Source organism: Cyprinodon tularosa, unplaced genomic scaffold (genome assembly GCF_016077235.1).
Source record: "Cyprinodon tularosa strain WSP-4 unplaced genomic scaffold, ASM1607723v1 ctg104, whole genome shotgun sequence".
Classification (NCBI taxonomy): Eukaryota; Metazoa; Chordata; class Actinopteri; order Cyprinodontiformes; family Cyprinodontidae; genus Cyprinodon; species Cyprinodon tularosa.
Window position 1 is genome coordinate 1065999 of NW_024037827.1, and position 18278 is coordinate 1084276.

Below are 18278 nucleotides of genomic sequence, written 5' to 3' on the forward strand. Positions count from 1 at the left end.
GCCCTCCAGAGCAATGTAATTGGTAACCCCGCCTCCTGCTCTCCTCTGTCTTGTCTGCTGTCATAATCCATGCAGCTATAATATCATTTAAATGAAAAATGGAGAACAGATAAGCAGATCATGGCTTGTCTACAGTGAAAAGAAGGACTGGGTTATTTACTTTGGCCTTTTTGGAAACACAGGAAGGAGCAATTAGCTAAGTTAGAGTGGGCTTATTGATTGGAAAATCTTTGATTCCTTGTGAGACAGCATGAAAAGTCAGCTGAGCACAACGTCAATATGAAAAGAAAAAGTGACAAAGGAAAAACATAGAGGAAAACAGTAATAAAAGGGATAAGAAGAGAGAGAATAAAGGTAGAACAAATAATGTATGTCTATACTATCATTTTCTGTATCTGTATAACGCAACGTTTTATGTGTTATCTTCTCAATTCATTGAGCCCCATGCCTGTCTTTGCCTAGGGCCCCAAATTTCTTAAATCCGTCCCTTTTGGTAAATAAATTGCAAAGATTTTGTGTTTTGATGGTCACAATAATGTTTTGTTGTGTTTTTTTCATCTTAATGTTGTGGAAACTGAAACCAATAACATCTGGCAACTCTTACAAAACCACAGGGATGGGCGCATCTATTAATTAAACCTGACCAAATATGGAAAACTACGCATGCAACATTTTTTTTTCATCAAATGTACTAAAAAGCATTTTCTTTAGACCAATAAAAAATAGAAAAAATGACTGGATCAGCAAAAGAGAGCAAAAATATATATATATTTTAAAAGAACAGAGGAAAATACCTCACAGTTCTACAGTGAGTTGCAGATGCCCTTTTTTTGTAGTCTGTTTGGTTCATTATAATTCTGCTTTTTGCTTAAAAGTTAAAAATAAATAAAAACATTTAATGTGTTTTTAATTAGGGGCATCGTGGGACGCCATAATGAACTAATTGGGGCCCCTGTGGTACAGACAGTTTGGACAGCGCTGTGTGATTTAGCCACGCCCCCTTGAGGCACGCGCTGGTGACGTCGCAGAGAAGCTCCGGCTGCAGCGGCAGGTTGCTCCATCCAGTCCGCTCAGGCTGCGCTCTCTAACGGACCTAACGGCTCCCAGCATGAACCGGGATGTAATTCCACCGCATCTCCAGAAACTTTCCCCTTCGAACGGACCGCTGGTTCTCCTGGAGACCAACTTTATCTCCGGTTGCTTCAATGAAAAAAAGAAACAACTTTTCTTGCGTTTTGGAATCCATTTAATGTAAAACATCGAAACGGTTTTAGTTTTCCTCTTTTTTCGTGAAGGAATGTCGGTTAAAACTGGATAACGGTCCGCTTGGTGGTATCGGCGGGGCTGTAGGAGAACTTTTCTCTCTGCTTTTTTGATTTTTGTTTTATCTTTGGAGGAAAATCATAAGTTCTGTGAACTTTTTTGCTGTTTTTTTGAGAAAACTTCTCCCCTCCGACCGGAGCTAGCAAGCAGCGGCGGCGCGAGGGGACAATGCTACCCGCTGCTCGCATCGGTCCTCTCCGTCATCCCTTCTTGTTTCTGTGAGGCTGAAAAAAACAACAAGCAAACAATGATTTCGGAGGAGAGGAGCAGCCACGTAAATAAACAAGCCCTAAACTTTCCTGTGGGTTTGCTCATCCGCTCTCCCAAGAGGCGCCTGGCCAAACTGGGGAGGAAACCAAGCAATGGATCCCTGCAGTAAGTCTGCTAATAAATACACAGAGCAGGTTTTCACTCATCTGAAACTGTAAGCTCATTATTGGACGGAAAAATTGAAAAAAAGTCGATCAAAGGTCAAAATATTTGATGGAAAAGATCTTTAGTATTGTGATGTACGGAAGACGATTAGGGACACTGGAAAAAAAGAGAAAAAGTTAACTGATTTATATATTTTTAAATATTATTTCACTATAATATGAGAAAAAAGTCGGAATTCTGACTTTAATGTCAGAATTCAGACTTTTTTTTCTCATATACTGAAATAAAATGTATAAATTAGTAACTTTTTCTTTTTTTGTCACACCTGATATCATGTGGATGCATTGTGAATACTGTATATATGCCATTCCTTTTTCTTCTCTTTTTTGACTATTAGAGCTGATAAAACAAGTAAAATGTTCCACTGTGAGATCAATAAAGTAAATCAATCAAAAACATTTTAACCATACAAAACAAGATTTCTTCACAGAATCATTTATAGATGTTTTCATATTGTGACCCCATCTCTGCAAGCTGATCTAAACATGTAGAGATGCCCTGCATGCAACTTCTACATGCATCCCTCCTCCAACCTAAATGAACTAAACAACCTAGATTAGTCTTTTGCTTGCCCTCAACTTTGTGAGAAGCATGGTAGAGAGCCAGTTTAGTTGAATCAGGTTTGTTAGAGCAGGATTGCAGATAGAAGCTGCACCATAGTAGCTCTGAAGGTTGTTTTTCGAGCCTTACTTTACTTTAACCCCCTAAAGGTTTCCACAAAAACTTTCTTCAAGCGTTTACTGTGGCTAAAAATTAGTATTTTCTGTCATTGTCGAGGGTTTTTTTGCAGAATTGTTATAAATCATTTTGCAATCAAGGGATTTAAGTTTGGAACCTGAACAGGTTTTACCTCAGGTGTCAAAGTGCGGCATGGTTTAAATCTAGACTAAACTACGCCAAACTAGAACCTTTCCAAACCGCATCAGCAGAGGGCCTGTTGTTTTTTTTGGATCATCATCATCATGCTAAATAATCCAAGTGAGCTTTAGGTAATGAACTGATTTTTTGAAAGTGAGCAGTGCTATGAACTGTGAGTCGTCAAAGTCCCAAAGCTTACGTCTCAAACCAAAGATCCAATCTGGCCAGTTATGGTAGTTTATCAGGCCCTTAAAGGAATAGTACACCCAAAACATAATTAGCCTTCATTTTCTACTCACCCCCATGCTGAACAACACTCTGCAGTACTTTTTTGATATCTCAAATGCATCTGGAGATCTGGGAGGCTTCTTGCTGTCTGCTGACATTCAAATAATGGAGGTCTATGGCGCCCGAGGCAGAAAGGTCCATAAAAGTCCACAAAAAACGTGTCAATATTCCTCCATACTGCTCGTCCAATGTATTCCAAATGTCCTGAATAAGTGTCAGGATTTCCTGAAAGCGCGCTCACGACGCTACGGAAGCCGGCAGACCAAACCAGATGAAAGTGCGCATTCAGCGTCTGCTCTGCCGATAATGCAAGCGTAGAAGAAGAAATGTGCTGTTTACCTGTGCAAAGAAAGAAACAACGAAAGAAAAATGTCTGAGGACTTCAGTGTTGAGGAAGAGCATGAGTTCTTTGCCGAGCTGAATGCGCTGGTTTGGTCTGCCGGCTTCCGTAGCGTCGTGAGCGCGCATGGGGGCGCTATTAGGAAATCCTATACACTACTGTTTATGCTCTAAAAACATTCTAAATGACTTCGTTTCGAGTAAATTCTGGATGCTACCCACTCAGGACACTTGGAATACATTGGACGAGCAGTATGGAGGAATATTGACACGTTTTTGTGGACTTTTATGGACCTTTCTGTCTCGGGCGCCATAGACCTCCATTATTTGAATGTCAGCAGACAGCAAGAAGCCTCCCAGATCTCCAGATGCATTTGAGATATCAAAAAAGTACTCCAGAGTGTTGTTCAGCATGGGGGGGAGTAGAAAATGAAGGCTAATCATGTTTTGGGTGTACTATTCCTTTAAGAGCCAAAAAGGCACAGCATCATGATATAAAGTGACTTAAAGTACATTTTCCTTTAAAGTGTAAAATTTGGCTAAAACTGCCAAATAATTTGGGAAAAAATATATTTCTATATAGAGCAGAGTGTAGATGAAATAATGAAATTAGAAGTTTCATTTATACAGCCAGACCAACCCTTCTGAAGACTTGTAATGCAGCAGTTGCCCTATGTGAGCTTACACCGTTGCCCTGAATCATAGCAGCCCCAGACCATAATACTACTTCTGCCGTGTTGGACTGTCACTGTAATGTTCTTCCTCTACACATACAGAGGATTAGTGCCTTAAGATCACTTCCTCCATTAACTGTCCTTCCTTAATGTTTCCTTTTTTGTTTATATTGGGATTTGTTCCACTTTTTGTCTTCGTTGTGTCATTTTTATCATGTAAATGGTGTAGGAGAAATAAATATTGGCTTCAAAGATCAGCCTAAAAAAATTTGGCTGCACTTTTAAGGGTTTACCGGTAGTTAGACTGATAATCTGTATCCTCGTCAGCTCTAAAAAAAATGTCCTACATCGGTTTATCTCTATTAGTTTTAATATCCAGATGTAAGTGTAAACACACAGCCCAAAATTTTTCACCCAACTGTTTCAAAATAAAGGATATTTTCCTCCAAATCTTTGGATCATCAGGATGTTTTTTTGTTTTGTATGATGTGTTTCTTTTGGTGTCAGTTCTGGTTTTAATCTGAGAAGGGAAGCTCCTTCCTGTTGTTGGATAATGAACTCTGACCTTTGCCAAGGTGTGTGAGGCCAGTAAAGCTTTTAGGCTTTTGTTGCATCCTGGTTGATTCACCAATGCACCTCGTTGTAGATTTCATCGGGTGGCGTCTCTAGGGAACGTTCGCCACCGTTTCTCATCGTCTTTGGTGGTGATAGATGTCAATGATGTTGCTTCTTGTCTGTTCTTGATTTTAGCAATGCTAACCACTGTTTAGCATTAGCAGACCAATAAACAGGCTAGCAAAAAGTAAAGAATGAGGGCAGGCCAGCCTGAGCGCTCCTCCTACTGGCCATGAGGAGTAAAACATGTAGCTATTAGCTTTAAATTCTTCCCAGGTTTAGAGATATTGAGAAGAAAAAGCTGTTTAAGAAAAACATTTTCTACTTATATTCTACTATCTGAGTGAAAATGTGTAGAAACTTTGTTGGGAGCTGTCCAAATTGTTGTGAATAAAGTGTTGACAATCAAAGAAAACAGATATATTAAAATATCCTCGATTAAAGAAATAATTTTTTGCTTTGTCAACCGAATGTTCAGTTATAAACTTTGCCGGCGTCAGTGAATCTGGAGCCACAACCACCTGCCGAGTGTTGACCTGTTCCCCCTCTGTCTGGTCTTAGGTCCAACAAGTCGGACAGCACCGTCCGTTCTGCAGAGAGCGTCGGTGTGCGGCAGCCGGCCAAGAGCAAAATCAGGCGTCACAACAACAGGCTTTCAACGGTTTTCAACCACAGCCCCAACCTCCGGGACGGTGGGCGACGCGGCCTGACCAGGGGCAGCGGGAGCCTGACCGGAGAGCACCAGGCTGCTGATGACCCCGCCGAGCTTTCCAGCCAGTTATCTGTGCCTGGGATCCTGAAGATCTTCGGCAGCGATATCTGTCAGGGGACCCACTACAAGAGCGTGTTGGCCACCACTCATTCCTGTGCAAAGGAGCTGGTGAGGGAGGCCTTAGAGAGGTGAGAGTTTCCTTCCAGACACACGTCCTGAAAAGATGTCAATCATGTCACTGTTCATTGTGGTCAGCTAAAAATTAGAAGGTTCTTTTTCCCACTTTCTAATGTGTCTCCATGAAAAATATTACCATCATAAATAGATTTATAGGTCAGCTTTTTATTCCATGTACAGTTCATTATTGATGTATTTCTGTTTGAAATTACAAAAGGAAAATAAACGTTTAGTTTTTTTATGTTTTATAAGTCTAAATGTAATAATGTGATATTCAAATAATTAAAAATACATTGTGTTTAAATGTTCTTTTTGCTATACAAATCTAGAACAAACTATACGACTTGTTTTAGTTTGAATTGACGTCGGTTTTGTTCTAGAAATTGATTATTGCAACAGTTTAAGGCTAATATTCAGTCTATCAAACATAATAATAGGTTTATGTCTTATAGTTTAAAAGGACAGGGAAAAAATAAACCAGAACTATATTTAATGGTTATAATAGATTAATTAGGAGATTAGACGTTTTAAAAATGCAGGGTGAATATTTCTGTACACATAGTTTAAATTAGCTACAGTTGGCATCATCAGTTTTTACCAAACCGTCACTTTATGTCAAATAATGGATAGAAGACACCATTGCTGCACCTAAACCCAATTCTGCATCAATTACAGAACTTTTTCAGATGGAAAACTCTACTCCTGAAATATTTTCACTCTTAAATGGTGATCAGGATGCAGAAACAAATTAAAGTTGTTCTGTTTGTAAATAAAAACACTTAATAAACTACTTCAATAATCACCTAACAATTCAACCACCTGTTTAAAGGTGCTGCTGGCAGCATAAAGTCTATTCCAGCACTATTTACTGGATTTTGCTTAAAACAGAAGTTATATCACAATTAGTGTCCACTTTATTGAAACTAAGTGGTAAATAGTCGGATCATCATACCCTGTCTTCTTTTCATAGTTTAATATCTCTTTAAATTGGAAATTAAATGTTTATTGTATGATTTTATTCAGTAGTCTATTTGGTTACTGTATATATATATACTGTGTATATACTCTTTATACATCTAGCTTCCTAGCAAAATAAAAGCAAACAGTTTTTTTGTTTATACAGTCAGCTGACACAAAAATCGGTTAAATAAAGTGCTGCCTTGCTTTTTTAAATTCACCATATTGTTAAAAACATATTAAGGCCCTTATGTTAATAGAAAGTTCATCTTGATATAAAAGAAAGATTAAAAAAAACTTATTATAATCAATTTATTGTTTATCCCTAATTAGATTATTAGACAGTATCACAGAAAACTAAAAAGTTGATGTTTATAGAAAGACAGTGAAAGTCCTGTTAACCGTTTGTCCCAAAGCATTAAGGGAAGGCAGGAGATATGAAAAATGCCCTTGCAGCTTACATTCATAAAAACACTATTCTCAAACACGGTAGTGGCTGCATCATGCTATGGAGAAGCTGTTTATTTTTCAGCATTTCGACGTGATAGTTTCCAAACTGTTTGGATAATTCTGTGCGTGTTTGTACAGGACTACATTTAAAGGCGTAGGGAAGTCATTTAAATGTTAAATCATTCTGGCTTAAACATGTATATAAATGTATTCTTTATCAGACCATATTGTCCCAAAAGTTAGAAAAAAATTTTATAAAAAAAAAAAATCCTGTCTTAAAATCTGTGTTTTTTCACTATGTTATGCAGGCCAGTTAGTTATATGTCAGCTTATACACCTAAATTCGGCCAATCATATATCAACGGTCATCTGTCAATAACATTTTCTCGGTCATAGCATTTTGATTCATGTGTCGCAGCTAATATACGCAATGGTTGAAATCAGAATCCTTTCCTTTCCCATTGAGTTGCGTCCCAGTGTCCACGGGGATGGACGTCTGTGTCTTCGGCAGGCGTAGAGCTAACAGAACTGGCAGCGTTGCGAGGCAAGGGCTCAAACATGTACGGCTGGAAGCCTTCTACACCAAACCAAGCTTCTGCCGCCCTGGCGTCCTCTTCCACAACATCTTCGTCCCGCTTTCCTCCTCTAAATAAAAAATTTATCACAAAGGAGACTCATTCATGACCTCGGACACAAAAATTTCCTCCTCTTGCATGTTTCCGCTGTCAGTAGCGTTCCTTGACAGCGTCGTTGCTAAATGCTACTGGGTCCCAATGTAATTTCTCATTGGGAACCTACTAGCACTAACTTGCTAACTGGTTAGCCAGATGGTTCCGACAAACCGGCCACAATCAAACTTGCTTGCGAACCTTCCACCATATCTCGCCCCCTTGATAAAGGACCAATCACATTCACTTTATTCACTCCTTTAAAGTCGGGCACCACTCGGGAGAATTCGGAAATGCAAACGTTGGAACAGCCGCTTCCCTACGACTTTAATTTTTCTAGCATAGATCTATCCAAACCCTAAACCCCCAAAGTCGCTGTCCCCTCCTCAGTCCTGCTGCCTGAACCATGTGCTTTTTTTCTTTCAGGTACTGTCTGGAAAAAGAAGACGCCAATGACTACGTGCTGTGTGATGTGATCGGTCAGACGGGGGCTGATAACCAGTGGAAGAGGGAGTGCTTCAGGGTGGTGGGGGACAATGAGAGGCCCCTCATGCTGCAGTCCTTATGGAAGCCGAAGGAAGGCTTCTTCAGGAGATTTGAAATCCAGCTGCGGTCCACTGTGAAGCAGCAGAGCTTGAAGGACAGAGACACGATCACAGCAGGTAAACATCTCATCTCCACGTTGTTCACAATAAAAGCTGGTTGAAGGTTTGCTGGTGTGCAGAGTCTCGGCGGTCCCGTTATCTTTACGTCCGGGAAGCAAGATGGCGCCAGCTGCGCCAGCTGCTCCGATTGTTGTTTGTTTTTCTATTGTTTATAACTTATTTTGAACATACCGTCAACACTCTACGGGTGTATGATCGCCAAACACTGTTAGATCTGAGGATTTACGCCAAAAATCTTGTCAACGTCAACTTCAATTATTATGGACAAAAATCGTTGCCTCCTTTCCTATCGGGCATCCCGACATACCTCTGCCACACTCCGACGCCACCCCCGCGGCGAAAACGGCCCCGCCGCCGGGGTAAGCGTAGCGGCTGTCTGGTGAGGCTGAAGGCCGGGTTGGTACGTCCTGATCGAGGTGGATATGGAGCGGGGCTTCGCCTTTGTGTCTCTCGACGTTCCCTGGACCCCGTCGCTGCCTGGTTGGTACCGGTGGCGGGCTCGGATGTGATGTTTCAACCCCGCGGACTCTGCTCTCTTCGTCCCCGCTGGCGCGGAGTAAATCTGGGGAACCTGCGGCCTCTGTGTCGGGTCAGCTGATCGCCCTGACCCGCCAGCTCATGCTAGATTTGGCCTGGTAAATGCCAGATCGCTTGTGAATAAATCATTTATTCTTAAGGATTTCTTCATATCCCGGAATTTGGATTTCCTCTTCATCTCTGAGACCTGGCTGAAGGTTGGTGAGTCCAGTGTTTTCACCGATCTTCTACCTGATGAGTGCGCCTTTTTTAACTCTCCTCGGACGTCTGGCCGAGGAGGAGGAATTGCGACTGTTTTTAAGAGTAACTTTGATTGTAAACAGATATCGCTCTTAACCTCCTTTACCAGCTTTGAACTCAGTTTGTTTGAGCTGGGGCATTCTCACAGGGTACTGTGTGCTGTGGTCTACCGGCCTCCAAAATATAACAGAGACTTTTTAACAGACTTTTCTGTGTTCTTGGCTGATATCATGCCCAAATATGACCGGGTCCTTATTGTTGGAGATTGTAATATTCATGTGTGTTGCCCTGAAAGCCCTTTAGCGCGGGAATTTTTAAATATCATTGATTCTTTTAATCTTGTTCAGTCTGTACTCGGGCCTACACATGAACGTGGTCACACACTTGATCTTGTTTTATCTTATGGTTTGCCTGTTCTTAACCTGGAGGTCTGTGACGCTTTTTTCTCAGATCATATGCCTGTACTTTTTGAAGCTCCTGTTTGCTGTCACATAGTTAAATCTCACGCTGCTGCTCACAGATGCAGAGTGATTAACCCTTCCACTGCTGCTCACTTCTCCGCAGTGTACAGTCAGAACTGCGTTATTCCTGAGTCTTTGTATGAGGATACAGAGGCTCTTAACTCATGGTTTCTCGACACCTGTCAAACTGCCATAGACATTGCAGCTCCATTAAAGATCAGGCAGCAGAAAGCTAAATCAGAGCCTTGGTTGAACGAAACAACCAGGACTGCCAGACAGAATTGTCGAAGAGCTGAGCGAAAGTGGAAAAAGGACAAATTGCAAATATCTTTTCAATTACTGAGAGAGTGTTGGCGTCATTACCAATCCACTGTGAAAGAGGCTAAAAGAAGATATTTTTTCCGATATTGTTCTTTTAAACTGTGGTAAGCCTTGTGTGTTGTTTAAAGTTATCAACTCTGCTCTGAATGCACCTCAGACTGTAATTGAGGCCTCCCCTGCTGTGTGTGAGAACTTTCTTCACTACTTTATTGATAAAGTCACTTCTACCAGAGCACTTATTTCACCTCCTGCTTCTGATCCTTCGGTGTTTGTCCCCTGCTCTGCTGTGTTTGACATGTTTGAACCTGTGACCCTGCCTTTTGTGCAGGAGATTGTGGGTCACTTGAAGCCTTCAGGGTCTCCAGATGATACTGTCCCACCCCGATTTTTTAAGGAGGTCTTTCCCACTATCGGGCCATCGTGTCTCACAATTATTAATAGCAGTCTGTCCTCTGGAGTAGTCCCTTTAAATCTTAAACATGCAGTCGTGCAGCCTTTATTAAAAAAACCTGGGCTGGATCCTACTGTTCTGTCGAATTTTAGGCCTATCTCTAAGTTGCCTTTCTTCTCAAAAATCTTAGAGAAGATTGTTTATTCTCAGCTCATGGACTTTTTAAATGAACAAAATGTTCTTGAGATTTTCCAATCTGGTTTTAAAACATTGCACAGCACAGAATCAGCGCTTTTAAGAGTTTTTAATGACATCTTTTTAGCTACTGACTCTGGACACTGTGTTGTCCTTGTACTTTTAGATTTGACTGCAGCATTTGATACAGTGGACCATGAAATCCTGATTGCTCGTTTGGAACAGTGGGTGGGCATCATGGGCTTAGCACTGGAATGGTTCATGTCCTACCTGTCACATCGGACTTTCTGTATCAGCCTTGATGACTCTGTGTCCTCCACTGCTCCTCTCTCATGTGGGGTCCCACAGGGCTCCGTGCTTGGCCCTCTTTTATTTTCTCTCTATCTACTCCCACTTGGCTCCATTCTCAGGAAACATGGCATTTCCTTTCACTGTTATGCTGATGACAGCCAGATTTATGTCCCCCTCAAAAAGGCTGATTCCTACTCTGTTGAACCACTGTTAAGGTGTTTACATGACCTTAAAGCTTGGATGTCTTTAAATTTTCTGAATTTTAATGAAGAAAAGACAGAAGTCATGGTCTTTGGTGGCACATCTGTGACCCCCTCCCTAGTTGATCTCGGTTCTCTATCGCAATACAGTAAACCAACTGTAAGAAACCTCGGGGTAAAAGTGGACTCAGACCTTAAATTTGACAGCCAGATAAAAGCTGTAATGAAATCTAGCTTTTTCCAGCTAAGGCAGCTGGCAAAGATCAAACCAGTCCTTCAGAGAAAGCACTTTGAGACAGTAATCCACGCCTTTGTGACCACTCGGCTGGATTACTGTAATGCACTTTATGTGGGGATTGCTGGGTCCTCAATTGCTCGTCTTCAACTTGTTCAAAATGCTGCTGCACGTCTTTTAACTGGCACACGCAAGTACGAGCACATTTCACCTGTTTTAGCTTCACTCCACTGGCTGCCCATCCATTTTAGGATTAATTTTAAAATTCTTTTATTTACTTTTAAAGCCTTGAATGGCCTTGCCCCAATTTACCTCTCTGAGCTTCTGCACCCCTACACTCCCAGCCGATCTCTCAGGTCAGCTGATCAGCTGCTCCTGACAGTGCCTAAAGCAAGGCTTAAGCTCAGAGGGGATCGAGCGTTTTCTGTTGCAGCTCCAAAACTCTGGAATGCATTGCCGCTGCACATTAGACAGGCCACCTCTCTGTCTCATTTTAAAACTCTTCTTAAAACCCACCTCTTTTCTTTGGCTTTTAACACCATGTAGAGTGTTGATTTTATGTACACATGTTGATTTTATGTATACACATGCATATTTTTATCCTGTGCGGGCAGTGCTTTTATTTTATTTTATTTTATTACTTTTATTTATTTTAGTTATTTTATCTTTTTGTGCAGCACTTTGGAAACCTTGTGTTTATTTAAACTGTGCTATATAAATAAAGTGGATTGGATTGGATTGGGTGATCAATCACTCCGTCTCTTATTGCAGGCTAGCTGCCATCATTGTCCTGCTTATCACCAGCTACAAGAGGGTAGATAAGAGCATGTGAGAGTGGTCAGGAGGAAACAAAAGCTCCAGGGAGGGATAGAGAGGGTCACAGTAGCGCCGCTCTTATCTTGGTTTCATTTCGAGGGCCAATAGAGCCACCATGAAGCATCAGCTCGGCCTGAAACCATCACTGCTGGCTCACTGTTTCCATCCTAGCTCACTTTCAGCCATACATTATATTTAGTGTTAAGCCCTTTAAATAAGATGCCAGATGTATTAACCTCTATCATTGCACACTGCTGGTCAGCTGACCCAATGTAACACCATCTCTCTCTCAGCCACAAGAACAAAATGACATCGTTCTGTTCTCACAGCTTTTTCTCTGTGGGGTTTTCAACTGCTGGCCAACGCCTTGGCAGGATTTTATTCCCTACAGTGTCTGAGAAGAGTCATGTGATGGTCAGGCGGTGTGGTGGTGTTAAGTAGAAAAACACAGACTATTTTTCTCTTTTGTTTTTGGGTTTTACATGATTTCAGGTGTGGAAATTTGTCCAATTATCTGTTATGCAACGGATAGTTTTAGGATCAGCTGGAAGAAACAGAAAATTTGTGTGAAACGTCTTTTAAGTGTCCCCCCTCCTCCCTATCAGTCCAAGAAACGCCTCCACTACCATCGAGTTTCTGTGGTGTTTTCTTTGCGGGTGTGACGTTGGCCACAGGGGATGAGTTTTCTATGAGTGCAGCAGCTGAAATCCTCCTCCGAGGAAAAGCAAAGCTTTTTCTTGTTTAGTCACCTCAAGAACAAGAAGACATTTCTTGGTTCTTTAGAAGAATGAAAGCTTTACACCTTTATCTTTTTAACACGGAATACAAGTTTAGCTGCTTAGAAATGTTTCCAGCAAAACCCTACTATTTATTTTATATCACTGGTATGTAATAAATACCAAATGGGAAAGTGTGGTATGTAGTGTGGCGTGAATATGTGGGATGACTCTAAGATTTAGTGGATAGTTGAACTGATTATTTTTGCTTCAGTAACTGGGTAGAGGTGAAGTTTGAGAAACGTCTCCCCCAAAGTTATGGGGAAGTTTCTTATTTCACATTTGAAACAAACAGTCGGTTTTCAGGTGGTCACTCTCAGCATTAAGGCATTTTAGAGCTGCTGTAGTTTATGATCCTCCCCATCATCATCATCATCGTCACTCCCCTCTGCTCTCTGGACAGGAAATCTGGTCTTACCTCTGTGGGGTTTGTGGCACAGAGCCCGTTCTGTCAGAGCGGTGCTGAAAGAAGTGGGAGGGGGGAAGAAAGCACCCGTTTCCACAGCTGATAGGAGGAGCAGCGGGTTTGGGTGTGAAGCCCGGCTCTCTGGACATTCCACCGCGCTTAATGGCTCCAGCAAAGCTGAATGGTGTTTGTGTTACGTCAGACCGCCGGAGCGATTGTTGATATCAGATAGAGGACGCCGCATTTCACTTTCCCCGCTGCACATTAGCCTCATTTTCCTCCGGTTCTGTTGCATTTGAGTCCGCGCCAGTGGAGTCCAGCATTATGTTTGAGTCGCTTTTGTTTACCAGAGTAATTTCATGGGAATTTCAGCCTCTGTAAACAAGATTTCATAAACAAAAGTCCTTTTCTGTTTGTTTTTTTCCCTTTCAAAAAATTTTGATGAAGTTAAATGTTCTAGAGATTAACTGATTGGGAGTTGTTGATGTTCTTGTATCCCTAAAACATATTTTGAAACATTCATTCATTTCCTTTTATAAACTACTTAGTCCTTTTACAGACATAATAATCTGAGGCTGCAGCTTTTTCTTAATTTGCCTGATTAAGAGAAAAAAAATGCTCTTAAAGTCTGAGAGAAGCCTGCTGAGGCGACACTTCAAGACTTATTGGATCTGCAGAGAGAAAGAAAATTCATTTTAAAAGAGAGCCTGCTTGTCTTTGAGTCCCATCTATTGTCTATACCTGCTTATCTCTGCACAGTAGTGGGAGGGTTGATGCCTTTGTCCAGCAGTCACTGAGCAAAGGGACATTTGAACACAAAGGACAGAGAACCATGAACACTCTCTCTCATACCTAAGGCCAATTCAGAGAGACTAATTAACCCGACACACATGAATTGGAATGTGGGAGGAAGCTGGAGAGCCGAGGAGAAGCCAAACATGGACGGTGAGAACATCCGACTCCATGCAGGCTGGGATTACTGCTGCAGAGCAACCGTACTGATCAGCGCTCCCCGAAGAAGGCTTTTCCTCTTCCATCGCTGTCATCTGATACACAAATTTTACCTTTTACTGAAAATGCTTCCATTCCTACTTATGATGTAGGTAAAGTAACCTGAAAGTAAAGAGAACAAAGCAGCTTGGTCAGGAAGCTATGGAGAAGTTTTAAAGCTGGGTCTGGTTAGGAAAAAACATCCAAACGCTTTAAATGTCCAATTTTGAATCCATCATCTAAAGATGGATATGATTGAACATCAGCAAAAATGAACCCAAAGGTTGGGTCTCATTCTAAGAACCAGTTTTCTCTGCTAAACTGAAAAAAGGAAACAGTGGTGAGATTAAAAACTTAGTTTTTAAGTCTTTGGTAGTTAAAATGTTTATTTTTATTATTCACAGATGCTCTCATTCTGATTTGACTGAGCTTTAGGTACGGCATTCACCAACGCTTTCAGTCTCTAGTTCTGCAAAGCTGATCGATAAATACCCAAAAGTATCTGCAGCTAAAGTTAAGCAAAGTGTTTCTGCATTATTGATCTCTCAATCTAAGGACTTTTATAAACATTTCTGGTTTTGTGTTAAAAAAGTATTATGTATCATTTAGTCACAACATTGCCAAATGTTGAAATTAACAAGGTATAAAAAGTTTGGATTAAGAGATATAGAGTGGCCCAGTCAAGGTCCAGATTTAAGACCAATTGAGAATCCTTTGGCAAGATATTAATGTTAACAGATTCTCTCCATCTAATGTAACTAGAAAGAAGATTATTGCAAAGAGAAATAAGGAGAAATTTCCATCTGTATTCCCCTTAAGCCCAGAGGGTCTAAGGAGCAAAGTCCGCCTAAAAATTACATATGTGAATTAAAGCAAGTACAAACTACTCCCATAGTATAAATTGGAAATACAATTGTTTGTATTTTTATGACAGAACAGCATTGATGTCACCAAGTCTGATTTATAGGTGATCAAAAAAAGAACAAAACCTCATTTGAAACTTTGGATGAACCCTCAGACTTTATAGATCCACATCTTGACTATAAGTCAAGCTAATTCGGACTGAACAGGTTGAAGCATGTTTGTTCCATAAAGGTTTTAGTGAGCAGTGAACTAGGCGGAAATGGGATTTTGGCACAATGCCAAAAGTGCAAAAATGCATTTTTCCACAAAAAAAAAGGGAATCTGGCCAGACAAATATGCTGATTGACATGATTGGAGACCTTCTGCTTAAGAAAAAGCCTTTGCTGCTGAAATAAAACCTTTGTTTCAATGAAATTTACCACTAATAACACCAAACGGAATCAAAATAAGAATAACAGAGCAAGCTTATGGTTACATCACCTAAAACAGACGCACAATTACCTCCAACCCCTACTTGGAAAGGTGGAGTGGAAATTTAAATATCATTTTATTTGTTTACACAGCTATAAAACAAAAATTACTTGTGAAAAAATCATTTTGAAACATGTGTTAGAAATTTTAAAGCCCCATTTGAAAGGAGTGTGGATGAAACACCATGTGACTGTCTTTTGGCCTTTTCTATAAATAGATAAACATCAGCAGGTGTCAGTTGGAGTTAAAAGCTGGTAGAATCATAAAGCAAATGACTTCCTACTGTAACTCAAAGAGGTTCTGCAAAGTAGCGGGCTAAATACCATTTAAGGCAAACCTCTCCAGATGGTATTGTCAAAATCTTTGTTTGTAACATGCAAAAAGGTTCAAAGTATACAAATTTGTGTAAACACTTTATTTACAGTAACTGGGGGAATCTCTGCAACATTAGTTTTAAAAGATGGAAGCTTAGACTAAAATATCTGCACAGCTGCAAGACAGAATAAAATTGATCTGCAAATGTGGCGATTATAATCAAAAGCTAACTTGTTTATTTTGACACAAAAACGTAAGTATTTTAGAAAGAAAAGTAACAAGATGCCTCTCTGTCATGTCAGGGATCAATGCTCAAGCTCGTAAACTGCAAAAGAACCGGTCCAGAGTGACTTCCCTGTTCGTGGACAGCGGCGGGGAGGAAGCTGAAGGTCTTGGCTTCTGGAGGAGCCTGAGCGAAATGGACCTGTCTGCGATGGAAAAAGAGGCCAACCGGGCCCAACAGAGCGCGCTCAGAGAGGACCCAGAGGCCGAGGCCGACAAGGAGGTGCTGCGGCTCGGCATGGAGAAGGAAGAGACGGAGAGCAGTGACGACAACACCACCCAGTACTCCATCCATCCACCCTTTGACTTCCCTTACTTCCTCCTACTGCAGGGCTATAATCACAGACAGGTGAGCCTTATTGATCTGAATGTTAATGTTTGGAAATGATAAGTTCAACTTAAAGCAGCAGAGATCAGACCATCCCTGAGATCGATTTACCTACTTTACTGACTGCTCTAATAATCAATAGAAAATGCTAGAAATGTCAATATCTGGATGCAATCCAATGGTTTTTCTAAACAATCTTACAGTATTGATTCTGTAAGTTGCCCTGAGATGAGATGAGATAAAAAGATGAGCATCGCAATAACAGAAAATACTAGAGATGCATCAATTACAGACGAGTCGTGAATTTTTCACACTAAAAGCCTTTTTAACAGCCTTTCCGTCCTCAATGCCCACCTTTGAGCTTTACACTGACAGCAAGGTGAAAACAAGAGCATCAGAGTTCTGGATTATCATCTGTTAATCCCTGAGTCTTAGAGTCAGAGTTTGGTTACCTAAAACAGCCTGGGGCTCAGGAAAGATTTCTCAGGTTGTGGAAATGGGACCAGATTTATTTTTTGAGAAACGTTTGACCAAACCTGACTGTTCTCAGATGAATAACTGCTTCTAAAATCAACACCACTTTACTTTCCCAGATTTGCTTTGTTGACTCGTCGTGTCAAACCTCTTGCCTGCATTTCCCATAATTCATAATAACTCAGAGGAGCAAAGCATGTTTTTTGTTTAGCTCACTGTACCAGGAAGCTTTTTTTTTTTATTTTGGTCTGTGTGTTTATCCCTGCTGCTGGAGGAGATTGCTGACTGTGCAGGATACTGGTAGCGCTGCGGCCTGCAGAGAATCGAAGCTGGCCGCTGCCTTTCTTTTGACATTGGGTCAAAACCGGTGCCAAAGCAAAGAAACCAAGCTGGTCTTTGTTGTGTCAGTTGACATGAAACAGGAAGTGAGAGCCGATGTTTCCCATCGTCATTAATCTTGTGTTTTCACAGACGGACTGAAGGAAAAACCAAGTAACCAACATTTCAGCTGACGACTATTTTAGTCCCTGCCTGAAGTATCGAGGTAGTTGTGGAGGTTTACCGTACCCGAACAGTATCTTTACAGCATTGCATGCAAACATCCCAGTGGAGTTTCTAGAGCTAGATTAGTAGAATGTAATGAACTGTGCAGCATCTATTATCATGGATATATTATTGACATAGCGAGTCCAGACTTTTAGACGGGAAAAGATAACGCACAGTATCATAGCTCCGCTGTCACATTAGAGCTGCAAGGCTTTAACCAGCACCCATGATAAGCTATCATTAACCGCCTAATAGTCTTACTGCTGTGACCCTGAGGTCAGAGACATCAGCAGCGTCTCACCTGGAAGCTCTTCTTCTCTCGTCGCGCCTCATGCTGCCAGTCCAGGTTGTACTTTTACCAGTTTATCCTGTTGCTGCTCAAACTCTCCCCGCTGCTGTATTTCTAGACTGTTACACAACAGAATCAATCCCATCCCACACACTCCTGCAGATTTAAAGTACGCGTTAACTGAGGTGGATTAGCAGTAACAATGACTGGCATCATGTTTAAACATGTGGTCTTTAAATTCATGTTTAATCATTTTAGGAGAAAAAGAAAATTAAAATGAAGCTCATTCAGAACCCTTGTTTTTCCCTGTGAGGGTACGCACATGGAAAAAGCTGTAAATACGCAGGGCTCATGACGTGAGCGCCATGGCTTGTGTGTAAGCGGAAGTTTACATCAGACGTTGCAAAGTATGCTCCACAGCTGTAAGGAGCAGCATCATTAGATCGACTCCTTAGAAGACTTAAGCTGCGTTCACACCGGGCGCTGCAGGCGCAGCAGAAGCAGCGAGTTTACATGCAAAGTCAATGGTTGACGCGCGTCAAGGCGCAGTAAAAGGTCCCGCAGCTCGTTTTAAGCAGCAGGCGCAGCACGTCTGAGCAGCTGAAGCAGCGCGTCGGGAGCGTTTAAGCATCTGACGCGCCGCAAACGCACTGCTGCTCGAGATGGAAACATTTAACTTTTGCTGCTTG

General features: G+C 41.3%; 1 protein-coding gene across 1 annotated transcript in view; it reads left to right on the forward strand.

The window, feature by feature from the left end:
* Positions 1-1050: 1050 nt before the first annotated feature.
* Positions 1051-18278, forward strand: part of si:ch73-281f12.4 (RA_Radil_like and Myo5p-like_CBD_Rasip1 domain-containing protein) — a 51896-nt gene continuing 34668 nt past the window's right edge. Inside the window, exons 1-4 of the mRNA XM_038282510.1 lie at positions 1051-1698; positions 5094-5432; positions 7923-8158; positions 15973-16301. Coding sequence (XP_038138438.1) covers positions 1571-1698; positions 5094-5432; positions 7923-8158; positions 15973-16301 — 1032 coding nt within the window. The 5' untranslated portion in view covers positions 1051-1570. The remainder of the gene's footprint in view (positions 1699-5093; positions 5433-7922; positions 8159-15972; positions 16302-18278) is intronic.